Here is a 17,369-nt window from a genome sequence, read left to right as displayed (position 1 = left end):
ATAGTCCGTCCATCTTCACAGGCAGCGTAGTGGTGTACAGAGGTGAAATCCTGAAAATCCTATCACTGTCCAAATACTTATGGACCTGAGTGTAAATTTAGAGCTTGCATTTCAGTAAAATACACATTATAGTAAAAATTATCTGCGCTTCATAAATTTCCATTTTAAAAAAAGATTCAAATTCACAATAGATGATAACTATACAGCCAAAAGTATATGGACACCTGACCATCACACCTATATGTGGTTCTTTTCCAAACTGTTGCCACAAAGTTGGAAACGCACAGTTGTAAAGAACGTCTTTGTACGCTGTAGGGTTATACGATTTCCCTTCAGGAACTAAGAAGCCCAAACCGGTTCCGGCATGACGATGCCTCTGTGCACAAAGCCAGCTCCATGAAGACATGGCCTGTTAAGGTTGGAAGAAGGTGGAAGATCTGGAGTGTCCTGCACAGAGCCCTCATTAATGCTCTTGTGGAATGTGTGAATGATCACAAATTCCCACAAACATGCTTCAGAGTCTAGTGGAAATCCTTCCCAGAAGAATGGAGCTTATTATAATAATTAAAGATGGATTCATCTGGAATAAGAGATGTTCGACATGGACATATGGGTGTGATGGTCAAACTTTGGGCATATAGTGTACTTTTAATTTAATGTTAAAGGAGGGGAAATGATATCAATCAAAACAAAAGGACGATACCCACGATACTCAGAAACGTGTATCGCGATATTAATATCATATCGTCACACCCTTCAGTAAGTAAATGAAATAAATCTTAATTTCCCATAATTCATCAGTGTGTGCTCCACGCGCATGCGGCCTCGTGATCCAACCCGTCGGTGTCGTCACATTCCTGCATTCTCCATCTGTGTTGCGCGTGCGCGCGTGTTGGGGACGCTGCAGCTTTACTCTTTCCTCCCCTTTTTCCCTCTCTCGCTCTCTCTTTCTCTCTCTTTTACATAATTTCTCTCATGTTTTTCCTTATGACACGGCGGATTTAAGATAGTAGGCCGTCCCGCGGATCCCTCACCGACTCGAGTCCACGTTTCCGGTGAGTATTGTCTGTCTTTTGTCCGTGAAATATCCCTTTAATTTTTAACTCGTAGTAACACATCGTACATGGGCGTTATTTATTCCCACCTGTATTTCGACAAAATCCCGCCTTTTTGGGTAGGATAGGCTAGTAGGATCCTGCCTCCTGCTCTGTGATTGGTTAATATGCCACGAGGATGGTGTGCTAGCCAATCGCAGCGAGGGAAGTAGGAACGTTGGAATACGGATGGGGAAAAACAGGTTGGTTGGAAAATGTGTAGCTAACCAGCTATAACTGTCAGTAGTCACTATATGTATATTTTTTTAATATAACTTAAACATTTAAATCATTATGTTGTAGGAATAAGCCTTATGATAGATTTTGATTGATAGATTTATTTTATTCGGCCATTAAAAACAACTGACACTTATTTTGCTGTTGTGTCTGTTGTGTAGCAACTGCTGATAGAATGTAATTATGTAGCTAGCAGCGTTTGCTGAGTTTAGCTAATAAGCCGTCTGATGACGTCACTGATATACGTGGATGGTTTACTCTTGTGATGTTTATTAGCTACACTGTAAGTTGTGTTGATGATCGCGCGATGTCGTTAGCGTTATTCGCAGTTTTAATGCTTGCTACTTAGCCTTGTTGGCTAAGCTATTCGCTAATCATAGATTGCCAGCTAACTATGTTCCCCCTCCAACTGGAGATCCAGCATCCTGCATAGCTCTGACATACTCTCTGATAACCTCATAGATCTGAATTTCTCTCTCTCTCTCTCTCTCTCTCTCTCTCTCTCTCTCTCTCTCTCTCTATCTCTCTCCCCCTCTCTGTAAGCCCATAACAACGTTGCTGCATCTGTTGTGAACATTAGTGACCAGTTATTGGGAACATTAATGGTTGTTGGGAATATTAGTGGTCAGTGGTTGGTTGTTGGGAACATTAGTGATCGGTTGTTGGGAACATTAGTTAGTGATCGGTTGTTGGGAACATTAGTGATTGGTTGTAGGGAAGATTAGTGATCAGTGGTTGGTTGTTGGGAACATTAGTGATCGGTTGTTGGGAACATTAGTTAGTGATCGGTTTTTGGGAACATTAGTGATCGGTTGTTGGGAACATTAGTGATTGGTTGTAGGGAAGATTAGTGATGGTTGTTGGGAACATTAGTTGCCAGTGGTTGGGAACGTCGGTGGTCAGTGGTTGGGAACGTCGGTGGTCAGTGGTTGGGAACGTCGGTGGTCAGTGGTTGGGACTGTCGGTGGTCAGTGGTTGGGACCGTCGGTGGTCAGTGACTGGGAATGTTGGTGGTCAGTACTTGGTTCTTGGGAACATTAGTGGTCAGTCATTGGTTGTTTGGAAAATTAGTGGACAGTGATTGTTTGTTGGGAACGTCGGTGGTCAGTGATTGGGAACGTCAGTGGTCAGTTGTTGGGAACGTCGATGGTTAGTGGTTGGGAACGTGGGTGGTCAGTGACTGGGAATGTTGCTGGTCAGTACTTGGTTGTTGGGAACATTAGTGGTCAGTGACTGGGAACGTCGGTGGTCAGTGGTTGGGAACGTCAGTGGTTGGGAATGTCGGTGGTCAGTGACTGGGAATGTTGGTGGTCAGTACTTGGTTGTTGGGAACATTAGTGGTCAGTGATTGGTTGTTTGGAAAATTAGTGGACAGTGATTGGTTGTTGGAACGTTGGTGGTCATTGATTGGTTGTTGGGAACATCTCATGCAAGCACACCTCAGTCTGGCTTTAGACTCTGCTGGTGATTTGAGGGAAACTGCTCGCTCTACTTCAAGTGACAGTCTCTAAGTTGGCAGCACTGAACGCATCAATTCTAAAGGACAGAGAGAGTGAAAGGACGGACGTATACGGGCTTATACTGGGTCATGATGGTTCAACACATTTAAAAACACTATGTATCACCACCACTGAGTCAGAGTTGTTGAATTTTGGCACTGGGGTAAGAACATGTGAGCTTTTATTTACTGATGCTTGCACCCTTAAATAAACAATGTGCAGCCATGAGCCCGCTTATCCTGCTGAACCCACTGCACACACACACACACACACACACACACACACAGAGAGAAAGAACAAGAACATAAATAGAGCGTCAGACGTAAAACACAGAGATCATGCTTTCGAATTGTGCTTCAAATCCCCTTTTCGAGCCGCTGTTAGCAGATTAGCTAGTTAAACGGCTAGTAGTTGCGATGTCATAGTTAGCTAGCTACCTTCTGCGTCATTTTGACGAACATTGTAGTCTTGTCCTATCCAGATTATTAAAATGAATAGATTTCAGTAAAATTGGGTTCTGAAACTCTTTAAAAAAAAAAAAAAATTGGAATTAATTTTTTTTTTTGCCCGGCGTCAAATCACATCATCTCATAATTCCCGAACATTTTGCAGTTTCTTCTGGTTTTCGAGTAGAAATGTAGAAAAATGTACACGTTTCCATAAAACCACGACGCTGTTTGGACTTCTCGAAGCTGATTGGTCAGAAGGTTTCCGTTCATTTTCTATAACCACATCAGTTCCAGCCGTAAGACAAATCCCAGGTTTACGTTGATGTTTATGGAAGGAGTCTCCAGTGTCAGTGCTTTGTAGCAGTTTTCCACCTCGGGAAAGGCCTCTGAATGATATTTTTTGGAAAACGATTGGGGGGGAAAAACCACCATGTCGTTGATTATTTTCCTACAACAGCATGTCCACGAGTGTTTTATTCCTTCCAGCTGCTCTCAGGAGAATTACATGTTCGTCTCGAAGGTCTAGCTTTTCTTTTCTAAGTATCTGTGGTCTGTGTTTTTGGTGAGCTTAAATCTAACAATCCAACACACACACACACCGGCAAGCCTCTCTCTCAATGGCATTCCAGACATTGTGTGAACATAATGCGCTTGTATTCATACAAATAAACACGCGATGTTTATAGGGTGTGTGAATGTGTCCGTGTTTTTCATTTCTGAGCGTGTGTTAGGGATGGATAGTAGAGCTGGGCAACATGACGACATGATCTTCTCTATATCAATATCCTGATAAATTATGTCACAGTATGCTTTTCTGAGATACTGTGGTCACTATGATTCGTTTTTATTTTTATTTTTTACTCGTTTGTTTATTTTTAGAAAATTCATTAAAAACGCAAACCAACCGGAAGACTTTGATTTAGTGTTAATAAAAATATTTGAATATTTAAAATGGTAAAGTGTTAACATTTGTACGGACGATATTTTTTATAATATCAAAAAAGAAAAAAAAAGAAACGCATGTATTTTTTGTAGACATTAAATTAAAAAAAAAATTTAAAGTTTTTGTTTGTTCTGTTGTTTTTTTTTTAAACGTACATATTGTGATGTATGTTGTGTATGATATAAATGTGTGTGTGTGTGTGTGTGTGTGGCGGGGGGGGGGGGGGGGGGGGAGTGAATAACCAGTGGCTCTGTTTTGGGGCATTTATTTATTTATTGTGCGAAGCATGAAGCATGACTGATCCACTTCATCCTATGATAAAAACTTTCCTATCCTGATGGGTGTGGTCTCTTCCCAGGATGACTCCGCCCCATCCCCACCCCAGGGTATTAGGGCTGACTGAATGGTCGGTCTGATGAGCATGAGGATGATGTAAATCAAATGCCTTGAGAGTCGCACTCGCCTCGTCTCAACCGAATGCACGCGTGGGAGATTTTATTAGACAGTGAAAATATTTCAGACGAACGTTGGTTCCGGTTGGTACCGAGGAGCATTGAGACGGTCTTGGTGGCTCGATACAGCGAAACAATACTGAATACGTGTAGACCTTCACCAGATTGTCATTTGAAAACAGCAGCCCTGTTGTTCCACACTGTGTGTGTGTGTGTGTGTGTGTGTGTACGCGCATGTGTGGGCCGTCCGTCCGTCCGTCCATCCATTATCTCCTCTCTCCAAATATCTATTCACCAAACTCGAGCTGTAATGGATTGAATGCGCATTTGTTAAGCGTCCCGCTGCCTGTGCTGGAGATTATGTGACCCGTGAAACCAATATCCAAACGCACGATATATTGCATACGTTATAACCTAAGAAGTTCACCATTGTTTTGATGGGTCACTTCACATGGACGCCATTATCCGGAGATGATATTCTGAATTTTACGGCGCTTTCTAGAAAACCGTGTACACGCCTGAGAGCGAACTGTTCATAGTACAGTTTCTTCGTGGAATTTAAAAATAATTTAAAGCAAAAAAACAAAGAGGACAATCTAAAACAAAAAAACACAAACTGAAACGAACTTCATGTATCGTAGAAACGCCTTCAAGCACCACAATATTTTGATAACGTCTATGAAATGAAATGCATCGTCGAACACTACCGTATTGCTGGGAAATTGTTCGCAATCCTACACGTCGTGATGCAAGTTGTCGTATCGTAGAAATGCCTTCGAGAATCGTGAAAGTGATATTTTGCTCATATCGCCCCATTCCCTAGTTTAGGTTTTCGTTCCCTTTGAAATCCGAAAGCCATCGAGGTTTACTGAACAGATGGAAACTTCAAGCGCTGACACTTTACTCGCGTGAGACTGCTACGCATCACGTTCAATGCGTTATCCATCGGAAGTTTGCTGTCAGATGTTTTCGAGATTGTATGTGTATAAAGGATGTTTCCAGGGCAACGTTATTGTGGACATAAAGAGGAGTATCTCCGATTCGTGTCCGTTACAGCGTTCAGACCCGTTACGTTATACCCCGCGTAAGGCGCAGATTTGACTTCTGATCAAGCTACAAACGCTATGAACAAACATTCCTGTGGTTAAATAAATAAAAACAAATCTGAAATGCTAAATGTTTGTCCTTCTACTTTAGCCCAGTAGTGAAGATTTCTGTTCCGGTAGAGAATCATTTCCAGTTAGAAGCATTAATCAGGATGTCTGTACGACTGTTTGATCAGTTAATCGCTGTTTTTAGCTCCACCCAGAAGCACCCGATCGGTTCGGATGGTACCTGGATACGAAGCGTAACCGAATTCGACATCGGTGCTTAGGTCTGGAGAATTCTGCCAAGCTGTGATGAAAATAATTTGCGGTAATATCAGCCTATTTGCTTCAGAAGTCCTCTAGAAATCCATAGGGTGGAGTCAGAGACGATCCAACTCCTCCTACTTTGGTGTGGTCAAACCAAGTGGGTGGAGACAGCTCGGTGTGTTTCAGTCTGGATCAGTGTGCAGAGCGGTTCCTGGTTTAGAGTGAGGGTTAGTGATTAGGGGGAGGATTACTGGAGGAGTTGGACCAGATCTAGCTCCACCACCTGGACATTTAGTTCTGCAGCAAGGACTTAAAAACAAGTCTTTAAATGACACTTTAAAAAAAAAATTTTTTTAACTGAACCTAGTAGATGGAAAACTGCTCCCAAAGCTGTCGTTTTATTCGACTGTTTTGCATTAATGAACGTTTAACTTCCTGGTTTTTATCTCAATCCCACGGATGAGGTAGAAGAGGAGGAGGAGTAAACAGAGCACATAATGGTGCCGTTTCAGCGTGCAGGGTAGAGAAGTTGTAGTACAGCTGGAGAAAGATCCATATCCGGTCGGATTCTTCGGATTCCTAGGTGATGTGGTCATGTTTGGTGTAGCGACATGACGGACAAATGAATATTATTATTATTATTATTATTATTATTTGTCTTCGTATCATGGATCGTGGTTTTCAAGACGGTTTCACAGGTTTCAGCGAGTCGGTCATAAACGTGAGAAGAAGTGGTGGCTGATGGAGGATAAGTGGGTTATAATGAAGTGAATTGTGTAGCTCTCCTTAACCGATTGCTTTTACTGAGGGCGCAGGTTTGTAAGGACGTTAAATAGAGCCGGATAAAACGTTTCATTGATAAATCATGAGCGCTGTATTGTGTTTGAGTGCTCAGTCGATAGAAGACGCTCCTCTGGGAAACCCTGCATTGCTCACATTCCACAGGTGTGTGTGTGTGTGTGTGTGTGTGTGTGTGTTTGCATGTGAATGCAATTCATGGTAGCTGTACAAGTTTATGACTAATTTTTTTTTTTTTTTTTTTTTTTTTTTTTTTTGCAAAGGCAAGACACGACACAATAACATCCGTTTATAACCCAGCACTTGTTGCGTTCTCGATTCTGATTGGTCAAAAGATGTCGATTAAATGCAGTTCGCTCTGATTGTAGTTCCAGCTGCAAGGTTCGTGTTAACAGCTGGTTGAGATTTAGAGGTTAGTCGGGATAGTCAGAGGTCCGTTCTGACCATGTGTCTGAGCCACACGACGAACAGGATGTGACGCATGACTGCTCCGACACCAGTACATTCACACTTCCTTTCTATTTTTATCAGCAAACAAGGGACTGAACATCCGTCTGAAACCAGGCGTTTCCTCGTCGTTAGTGCCGATCGTTTCGCAGCATTCATTTGCCTTTATTGCGCCGTCTCATGTAGCGGTGTCTCGCTTTGAAACGAGGTGGGATATTTAAAGGAACAGAAAGTAGGATGCCGTTTTATGGAAGGTTTGAGTAAATAAACCCTTGAACCTGATGCTAGTTGAATGGAAGGGACTTTATTAGCCCTCTTCTCCAATTATAAATCCTCTTTGCCTGGCCAGGACTCGAGCAGAGTCTTACAGAAGATTAGAGTCTCTTTATGGATGTGTAACGAGACGGGAGAGACCGGAGCGAAAAAGGAGAAAGGAAGGAAGAGGCCGAGATGGGGTTATAAATAAAATGCCAGAATAGGGCTGGAAATGTTGTGAGTAGGTGGAACAGTAAAAGAGGGAACGGTGATAACAAGTGATAGCATGCTCAAGTATCAGTTTGTTTATCACACACAGACACGTCAGGCAACCTGTACCGTGACACATTTCCAACATTTTTCTATACTACAGCTCTGTTGGAGAAATATGTCCTCTCAGAGACTTAAACATACCTCAAACAAAGACTCTCATAATGTCTCTTATCACTCGCAAAACAACAAACTAGCTAGCTGGCTAAGATTAGTTATCTGTTCACTGAACTACTATTCTCCCTCCAGAAGTAGTTCACAAGCTGAAAAACCACTCGGCTGATAAGTTGTGTTCGTTCTTAATGTTGAATTTTATTAAACTTATTTGATTTAGGATTTTCTAGTGTTTTTTTTTTTTATAATTTTTTTAAAGTAATCTGGCAGTTTTACAGTAGCTTTCTGAAAGCTAGCATATATTAACAAATCGTCCCTTTTTTTTCCTTCCCGTTGTCTGTTCACAGCCCCGCCCACCGATTGCCATGGAGAGCTCATCGGTGGCGTCTGCATCATCAGAGGCGGGAAGCACGCGCTCACAGGAGATCGAAGAGCTCGAGCGATTCATCGACAGCTACGTGCTCGAGTATCAAGTGCAGGGACTTTTAAATGACAAGAATGAGAACGAGAATGACAACGCAGACAAGACACAGTCCAACATCTCTCAGGTTTATATAACCATAATCTATATAAACTAGTATAAACCCAGTCCAAACTCTCTCAGGTTTATATAACCATAAACTAATATAAACCCATGTCCAACATCTCTCAGGTTTATATAACCATAACCTGTATAAACTAGTATAAACCCAGTCCAACCTCTCTCAGGTTTATATAACCATAAACTAATATAAACCCATGTCCAACATCTCTCAGGTTTATTTAACCATAATCTATATAAACTAGTATAAACCCATGTCCAACATCTCTCAGGTTTATTTAACCATAATCTATATAAACTAGTATAAACCCAGTCCAAACTCTCTCAGGTTTATATAACCATAAACTAATATAAACCCATGTCCAACATCTCTCAGGTTTATATAACCATAACCTATATAAACTAGTATAAACCCAGTCCAAACTCTCTCAGGTTTATTTAACCATAATCTATATAAACTAGTATAAACCCAGTCCAAACTCTCTCAGGTTTATATAACCATAAACTAATATAAACCCATGTCCAACATCTCTCAGGTTTATATAACCATAACCTGTATAAACCCATGTCCAACATCTCTCAGGTTTATATAACCATAACCTATATAAACTAGTATAAACCCAGTCCAACCTCTCTCAGGTTTATATAACCATAAACTAGTATAAACCCAGTCCAACATCTCTCAGGTTTATATAACCATAACCTATATAAACTAGTATAAACCCAGTCCAACCTCTCTCAGGTTTATATAACCATAAACTAGTATAAACGCATCCAGTATCTCTCTCAGGTTTATATAACCATAACCTATATAAACTAGTATAAACCCATGTCCAACATCTCTCAGGTTTATATAACCATAACCTATATAAACTAGTATAAACCCAGTCCAACCTCTCTCAGGTTTATATAACCATAAACTAGTATAAACCCAGTCCAACATCTCTCAGGTTTATATAACCATAACCTATATAAACTAGTATAAACCCAGTCCAAACTCTCTCAGGTTTATATAACCATAAACTAGTATAAACGCATCCAGTATCTCTCTCGGGTTTATATAACCATAACCTATATAAACTAGTATAAACCCAGTCCAACATCTCTCAGGTTTACATAACTATAAAATAGTATAAATGCTGTCCAAAATCCTTCAGGATTTTCTAACCATATAAGCTAGTATAATTGGTTAAAGACTTAAACTCTGGGTTTTGCCCTGTGAGCAAGTGGCTGCAATCTCAACTCAGTCATTTTTCACTCCCGTCTGTCCTTCTTATTTTCTTACCCTACTCTTCTTCCAGTCATCCATCTCCCTGTCTCTCGCTCTCTCTCTCTTTCAGTGGACGGAGGACTGCTGTGATAAAATAGATGGGAGCTGGTCGTCCTCGCGGGGTAGAGGTTCGTCCAAACCGGTGAGTCGTCTGGCCGTCTGACTGGGTTTCTGTCTGTACATTTTAGGGGTGGCACGAGTATTGAGGTTTTTTTTATTTTTTTTCTTCTTCTTTATTTTTTTTTTCTATCTAAATCACAGACTGATTCTGGACATCTTTACTTTTAGACTGTTTTTTTAATGTAGTTGAGTTCTAATAAACAAGAGCAAAGAATGTGTCGAACCGCATTTGATTTAACAACCATACACAGGCTAGAGATTACATTTCCAGCATTTCCAGTTTCACTGCTTTTTATGCTACACTTTTAACCCCCCAAAACAACCAGTGCACTAATAATACATTTGTGCATTGTATTACACTGTTTAAAGATGTCCCGATGTTCCACTTCTGTGGAAATCCTGGAGGCTTCGCTGAAATAGTTGGTTCTGGAACTGAATGCGCGCAGCATGGAAGCTCATGTCCATCAGCAGAGCTCTTGTTATTGCTCAAAGACCAGCTTTCCTTTTCTCAGTTGGATGTTGCCAGGTTTACAACAGCATCCCACGTATTCCACATAATGACCCAGGAGTTGCATCACCACGAACTGGCCTCAGTAGTGTACGAAAATGGGTTGTAGACTTTAGATTTGGTTGCAGACAGGACTGTTCTGCAATTTTAAGGGTTGAATTAAAAGCATTGGAATTTTCTGTTTACTTCTTTCCCCCACATCTCGTCTGTGCCTATGTGTACATCACACACACTCGCATGTTGCTACTATGATGTTGCTCGTTTCTACTGTGTATGTTGTTCGTTCCAAGTTAATATCGGTGTAGCAGTCAGTGGTCTGTGTAGCAGGAATATCATAAACATATTAGCGAATTAGCATATTCACATTATGTAGCTGTAACACGTACGATGCTTTGTTGTAGAATTGTCGAAAGGATTTCAGGGTTTTGGCTATGCACTGAGTAGACCTTTTTATTAGTGATTTTTGTTTATGTGGAAATAAGTGTGTGTTAGGGAACTGGGAGAAGAGTGGGAGCGAGCCAGAGAGATAGAATGAACAGCCTCACTGCACATTTTCTATTTACGTTAGTGCTGTTTCATTCCAAGCTTCAGTCAATATGGTACCAGGAGCTCTGGTTGCTATGAGTTACTCACCCCGTCAGCATTCTGTGTGTGTGTGTGTGTGGGTATGGGTGTGTGTGTGAGCAGTTTCGGTGTCAGAACAAGTTTAATGGCAATTCATTAGGCTTCCTACAGCCATGTTACAGTGCTGCTGTTTAACATACAAATCTGTAAAGTAAAGCTATTGAGAAATAGTTTCTATGCAAGCGACACACCTGAGACTCCGTACACAAATGTTAAATAAACGTTTCCTCGCAGAAAACCACACCGTATCGACAATTACACCCTTTATCTATTTATTTTTTATTTAATTATTTTTTTTTTTTACGTCGGACACGAGTTCTTGCGTAAGCCGTTACTATGGAAATGTTAACATATTAGAATGAGCACATTAATATAAACCAGTAATCAGCACCTTCTCACCAATCAGAATTGAGAATTGTGTACATCGCACAGAATTTGCAAGCATCAACAAATATCGGTGTTAGTCCCGCCCACATGTACCACTAGTATTGATTTTAAGTAGCTACCAAAACACCCCCCCCCCCCCCCCCCCCTTCACTGTGTCTGTCTCTATTTTCTTCATATCCTTCTGTCGCTTTGTCTTTCTGCAGGATGAGTGGGAACACAGCAGTAACGGAAGTACAGGTTCAAGACCAAGCTCTGGTTCTCGGCCCGGATCCGGTTCAAGATCAGGCAGCCAAGGACGCAACAAACCGTTCTGTGTGCCCTCCAAGGTACACACATACATACACACTTACACGCACGGTTCATTTGAACCAATATTCCAACGTGTTATTTTCTTCCTCGTGTGTGTAGAATGGAAACCGAGACGGTTCGTTTGACATACTGGGGACGGACATATGGGCTGCCAACACCATGGACTCCCACGGGTAATATCATCATCATCATCATCATCATCATCATCATCCACTCAGTAATTATACACACCTGAGATGACCTATCACCTCATAGGATAAAAAAGATTAGGAATAAATTCCACGTACCCCTTCGGTATGGATTTCTTTCATGAGCAATATTTGCTTTATATTTAAAGGGTGCTTGGACCCCTAAATATAAAATCTTTGATATTGTGGGTTGTGAGCGTTATAAAGGCTGAACATAGGCCTATAAATTATTAGAGTATATTTATTTCATTAGGGATGCCTCGATATCCATACCGGTGTCGGGACTTCAGTATCGATCCAATTCCGTGCTCATGTTCGTCGTCACATTAATCCGGACGATTAACGATAGCAAGCGATTCAAAGTGAGCTCTACGAAAATATCGAGGAAGGGACTACAGCATGTTCTTCGAATACAAGTAACCTGATAAAACAATCTTGAACATAAAGCCCAGCATGAGGAGTAAGTGAGGTGAAAACAGTAGCTCATACTCAGAATGCTGTTCTTGACAATAAGCCGCTATCGATGATTTGACTGCAAGGGATTCTGACGCAGTGAAAAGAAAAAATGGGTTATGTAAAGAAGTCCTTTTCTGACCTGGACCCTAATCGATCCTAGCTCGCTAATACTGTGCACTTTATTTGAAATAACCTCGCTACCGTTCTAAAGAAGACGCGTGTGTGCGTTTCATGAGTATCAGTATCGATAAGTAATCAAAAAAACATGTTCTTGTACTCTGTGTGAAAAAATTGTATCGAAAACATCCCTATTGTTGCACCGTTTGACTATTTTTCTCGCCTGTCCTAACGAAGGAACTGACACCGAACACAGCGCTATAAATTCCAGGTGGTTATCTTTTTTAGCTTTTTGTGGTAAGGGTATGCAAACTTTTGCTCGTTGCTGTAACTTATTTCGCTAGCTGACTTGGTGAATGATCCTAGACACCACCACTTGAGAATACATGCACAAGCTACTCACAATATTATATATTCATTTATAAAACATTATTGGTATAATAATGAGGTTAAGGTTATTAAGATCACATGATCATGCTCCATCGCGAATAAATTTTGAGTGTTTAAAAAAAAATAATGAATCCGTATCTGTGTAGCAACTCTTCGTGTACAATAAATACTGTTTATTATTTTAACGTGTGTGTGTGTATTACATTATATTACATTATATTACATTATATTATATTATATTATATTATATTATATTATATTATATTATAGTGGTGCAACGTGGGACCTGCAGCCAGAGAAGCTGGATTTCTCGCAGTTCCACATGAAGCAGTACAGAGGAGCACCGAAACATCTCCCACACATCGACCGTGAGGGGTGAGTTCACTTCATAAACACACAAACAGCAACTAAGAACTTTACGGAATAATAAAAATCTCATTGTATTTAAAAAATAAGCCGATTTCTGAACGTAAAGCTTCACAGATGCACTGTCCTTAGGGCTGGGAGATATCTAAATAAATAGTAAATAATTATAACAGTATGCCATTGCCTGTTTTATTCCTCCTCACTCCTATTCACATCCCTTTTTACATTTCAAAACCTGAATCTAATTTTAATATAAATTAGCTTCTTAAGCCTAAACATAGTCTAGATGAACCCCAGACGTCCACGGTCAGATCACGTCATTTCCGTTACTCACGTTGGGGTGCCCTGATTGATTGATTGATTAATACGTGACCTAAATAAAAACAAACTCTTTTTTGTAATATATGGTCATCTTTATTTCTCATATGTAACGATGTGAAGAATTTATTTAACCTGCTCGCTGCCTTCCAAAAGCTTGCTTCCAAAGCGAGCAGCTGTCACTCGTCAAGGATTAGTACTGATTGCGTCATCCTGTCGACCCGGCCGTTACAAGTTACCCTAGTTACACTCTTAATCATATTACAGAGGTTTCACAGTGCACTGATGCACAAAATATAGAGTTATTGATCCTCACAATGCTGATTCGGATCAAATCTACAGGGGGTCAAATTCAGGTTTTATCACTTAACTTGTATATTAATGATTTTTTAATATATATATATATATATATATATATATATATATATATATATATATATATATATATATATATATATATATATATGAATTCTAACGCATCTTAATAATAAACTGTGATAATAAGGGCTTTATGTTGTACAACTCTACTGCGCTGTGACTCAGCAGTCCTTCATGTCGGTGTTGTGGGGTCATGTTTTAGGTTATACTGACCTCTAGTGGCAGAGAGGGATTGCCACGGGGGAGAAAAATGTAGCATATCCGAGATCAGGCATGTCCAATCTGTGACTGTTTCTGAAACAGTGAGTTGTTTTGGAGAATAAAATTCAGTCAGGTCAGTTTAGAATTCATTTCCTCTTTCTGTTCCACTATTTAAACCATTATTAGTGTTGTAAACGGTAACACGCTTTTGGATTAGGCACATGCTTATCAAAAGGTCACAGCTAGTGATCCAAAAATGTGAAAAGGCCTTTACAACTGACTTCAAGTATACAGCAGAAAGAGAAAGATACCTATTATTTCACGCCTATTAGTCTGTTGAAATTGAGCTCTGGTGCACTTTAGTGAAGCTTTTCCTTTTGAGTCCTTTTGCTTTTTGGTTCTGTTCGGTTTTAATTTAATTTAAAGCCAGAAGCAAAAAAAAAAAAAAAAAACAACCAGAAAAACGTTGGCCGAGGGTTGTGTAAAGCTTAAGATATCCTCATAAAGCTCTATTATTCAATTAGTTCATGAAAAAAGCAAACACATCTTTACAAAAGTGCACAGAAACACAAATTTTATTTATTTATTTATTTGCATCCCTGCAGTGCTACAGCTTTGTCGTTTGACTCAGTTTGTGCCTCACGGCTCAGTTTAGCACAAAAAAAAAAATACAAAAAAATGCTGCAACTCAAAAGATCTGTTTGATTCGTGTTTGATTCACTTCCTGCTGTGGAGTCGATTCGGAGACGATTCACTTTTTCACTGCAATTGAACCGCACTAGTGTTCACGTGATATCAGTGGCTGCTTTGACATTCTTCTAACGGGAACCCTGGCATGTTCTCCGGCTCAGTGCGGTTCTTCTGGCAGGTGAGAACGCTGCAATCACACTCGGGTTCACACCAAAACAACCGGCCCGAGCGTATGACCGGCATGCGTGTGTACGCTTGCTTTGGTTTTGGATTTTGAAATCCTGAACGATGCTAAATGTAACTTTCCCAATTTTAATCTCTTTCCTAACTCTATCACCTAAAGGCTAGTAAGAGTTTAGTTAATAAGTGTTCTCTGGCTCGACTCTGTGCTGATTAACCTCAGCGGGTCCGATGTGATCAGTGGTATTGATGTGGGTGGATCTTTCCGCTTTGTTTAATCAGATTGATGAAGAGCAGATTCGAGGATGATAGTATTGATCTGAATGACATCGAGAAGTTCCTGCCTACCCTCTCGGTAAGTCTCACTTTTGTTTTGTTTTTTTTGTTCGTTTGTGTGTGTGTGCGTGTGTGTGTATAGACTACAGATTTTATTCGGATGGTGTGTCTGAACAGCATGCCTCCCTCTGGTGGATGGAGGTGGAATGACCTTTAGATTTTTCCCAGATCAATACTGACATCTAGTGGCGTTTCATGATTATGACACGATATTCAAGTGAGATCACAAACGTGTGTTTATTATTATTATTATTATAATTTAGGCTGCAAGTTAATGACTTCATTGATTATCGATATTCAAATGATTATGATTATTTAATTGTTTTATTCAGCAAATATGGGCATATTTTCATTTTGTTTTTAAGTAAGCAGGAAAACAAATTCACACACGTACACTACCGGTCAAAAGTTTAGACACACTCATTCTTTATTTATCCCCCGCCTCCCACACATTTTATAATAATAATAAAGTCATCAAAACTTGGAATAACACAAATGGAACTATGAGAATTATGTTCCCAAAAATCCCAAATAAATAAAAATAATTTAGTATTTTAGCATCTTCAGAGTAGACATGCTTTTTGCCGAGAATTTCCAGAAATGTATTCTTGGCGTTTTCTCACCCGATTTCTTGAGGAATTTCCCTGAGATGCTTTTTAAACAGTATTAAAGGAGTTCCCACCTACGCTGGACTCTTATCGGCTGCTTTTTTGAATATTTCCCTCTGAGTCGTCCATTTTAATAAATTTTTTGGTTAGTTCTTAACGTTTAAGTTCTTAGACTTAAATACTGAAGTCGCATCACTGACGTTACACTCATCCGCCATGGTTTCGGGTTGAATTCGGCAACGCAAACGGTCACAAGACTCCTCCTCCTCTGTAACGCAAGTAGTTGTTTGCAATATTATCTGAAAAAAATGTCCACGGATCCGCACTTCGAAAATCTACTGGACCACCCGGGTACCTCTGGGATACTCGTTTCAACACACTACGATTTTGGACACACTAATTCTGATCTCGGATACTATTCAGGACGGATGGTAGGCAAATTGGGGCGCAGCGTGAGTCGCTGCTGCTGTTATAAAAATTGACCAATCGGAGCCGACCAATCGGAATCCAGGATTAAACAGTGCAGTGGTGTAACTCAACTCATGGACTTGTGTTGCTTCGTCATTTAAGATGATGTTATGGGTGTCCATGTTTAACCTACACACACACACACACACACACACACACACACACGCAGAGCTAAGAGAGGTGAAAAGCGCACCCCCAGTTACGGTTTCCTGGGATATTCCTGTGTGAACGTGATAAGATGGCGGGTTAGACATGAGCGTGAGGAGAAGAGTCCCGGTGCCACTCCTTTAGCGCTTTGTTCATTAAACATACACCACTATGATGTCATTCTTTTCACTCTCCTACTTTGTCAAACACACACACACATACACACATCCTGTCTGGTCATATGGTACTGGAAGGGCAAAAGGCCGTCTAAAGTCCTAACCCTTGTGTAAGTGTCTGGTTATGTGCCCACAGGGCGTGTGTCTGTGTGTGTGTGTGTGTGTGTGTGTGTGTGTGTGTGTGTGTGTGTGTTCTCATCATCGCTACACCGTACCCACGTCAGAGTCTGCCCAGCCATGCTATCGCCAGCCATTGTTCTCCTCAATGACGCTCATCCCCGACTCTGTGTGTGTGTGTGTGTGTGTGTGTGTGTGGGTTAAACACATTAAATCCCAGATAACATCATCAAGGTCCATGCCACGCAGTAGATGTTCTTCGATTATTATTGGAGTGTCTGGAGCCATGTTGTACACAATAGTGTGTAGTGTGTTTGTAACCACTTGAAGGGTTTTCTCTGCTCGCTTCCCTCACGCGAGTACATTTAACGTGTGTGTGTGTGTGTGTGTGTGTGTGTGTGTTAACGTGAGTTCTCTCACAGTTCCTCGTTCAGTTTCCGGGTGGAAAATTATTATTATTATTTTTTTAAAGTAGTTCTTTTGTAAATAAGAGAATGTAATTGTTGGAGAATTGCTGTGGTGTAAGAGGAATAAAACACTTCAGGATGTGCAGTTATTGGA

General features: G+C 40.5%; 1 protein-coding gene across 4 annotated transcripts in view; it reads left to right on the top strand.

Moving 5' to 3' along the window:
* Positions 1 to 865: 865 nt before the first annotated feature.
* The window catches only part of ctif (CBP80/20-dependent translation initiation factor), a 72,419-nt gene continuing 55,915 nt past the window's right edge, over positions 866 to 17,369 (top strand). For 2 of the 4 annotated variants that reach the window (XM_017492950.3, XM_017492947.3), the window contains exons 1-7: positions 866 to 1,055; positions 8,261 to 8,461; positions 9,795 to 9,866; positions 11,567 to 11,689; positions 11,772 to 11,845; positions 13,094 to 13,198; positions 15,239 to 15,311. In XM_017492950.3, the coding sequence (XP_017348439.2) occupies positions 8,279 to 8,461; positions 9,795 to 9,866; positions 11,567 to 11,689; positions 11,772 to 11,845; positions 13,094 to 13,198; positions 15,239 to 15,311 (630 nt within the window). In that variant the 5' untranslated portion in view covers positions 866 to 1,055; positions 8,261 to 8,278. Of the gene's footprint in view, positions 1,056 to 6,493; positions 6,613 to 7,462; positions 7,483 to 8,260; positions 8,462 to 9,794; positions 9,867 to 11,566; positions 11,690 to 11,771; positions 11,846 to 13,093; positions 13,199 to 15,238; positions 15,312 to 17,369 lie in introns of those variants that run through there. The other 2 variants (XM_017492948.3, XM_047161646.2) reach the window with 2 other exon arrangements.

Source organism: Ictalurus punctatus, chromosome 18 (genome assembly GCF_001660625.3).
Source record: "Ictalurus punctatus breed USDA103 chromosome 18, Coco_2.0, whole genome shotgun sequence".
NCBI classification, from domain to species: Eukaryota; Metazoa; Chordata; class Actinopteri; order Siluriformes; family Ictaluridae; genus Ictalurus; species Ictalurus punctatus.
The sequence above is the reverse complement of the archived record's forward strand: the minus strand, read 5'-3'. Positions and strand labels throughout refer to the sequence as shown.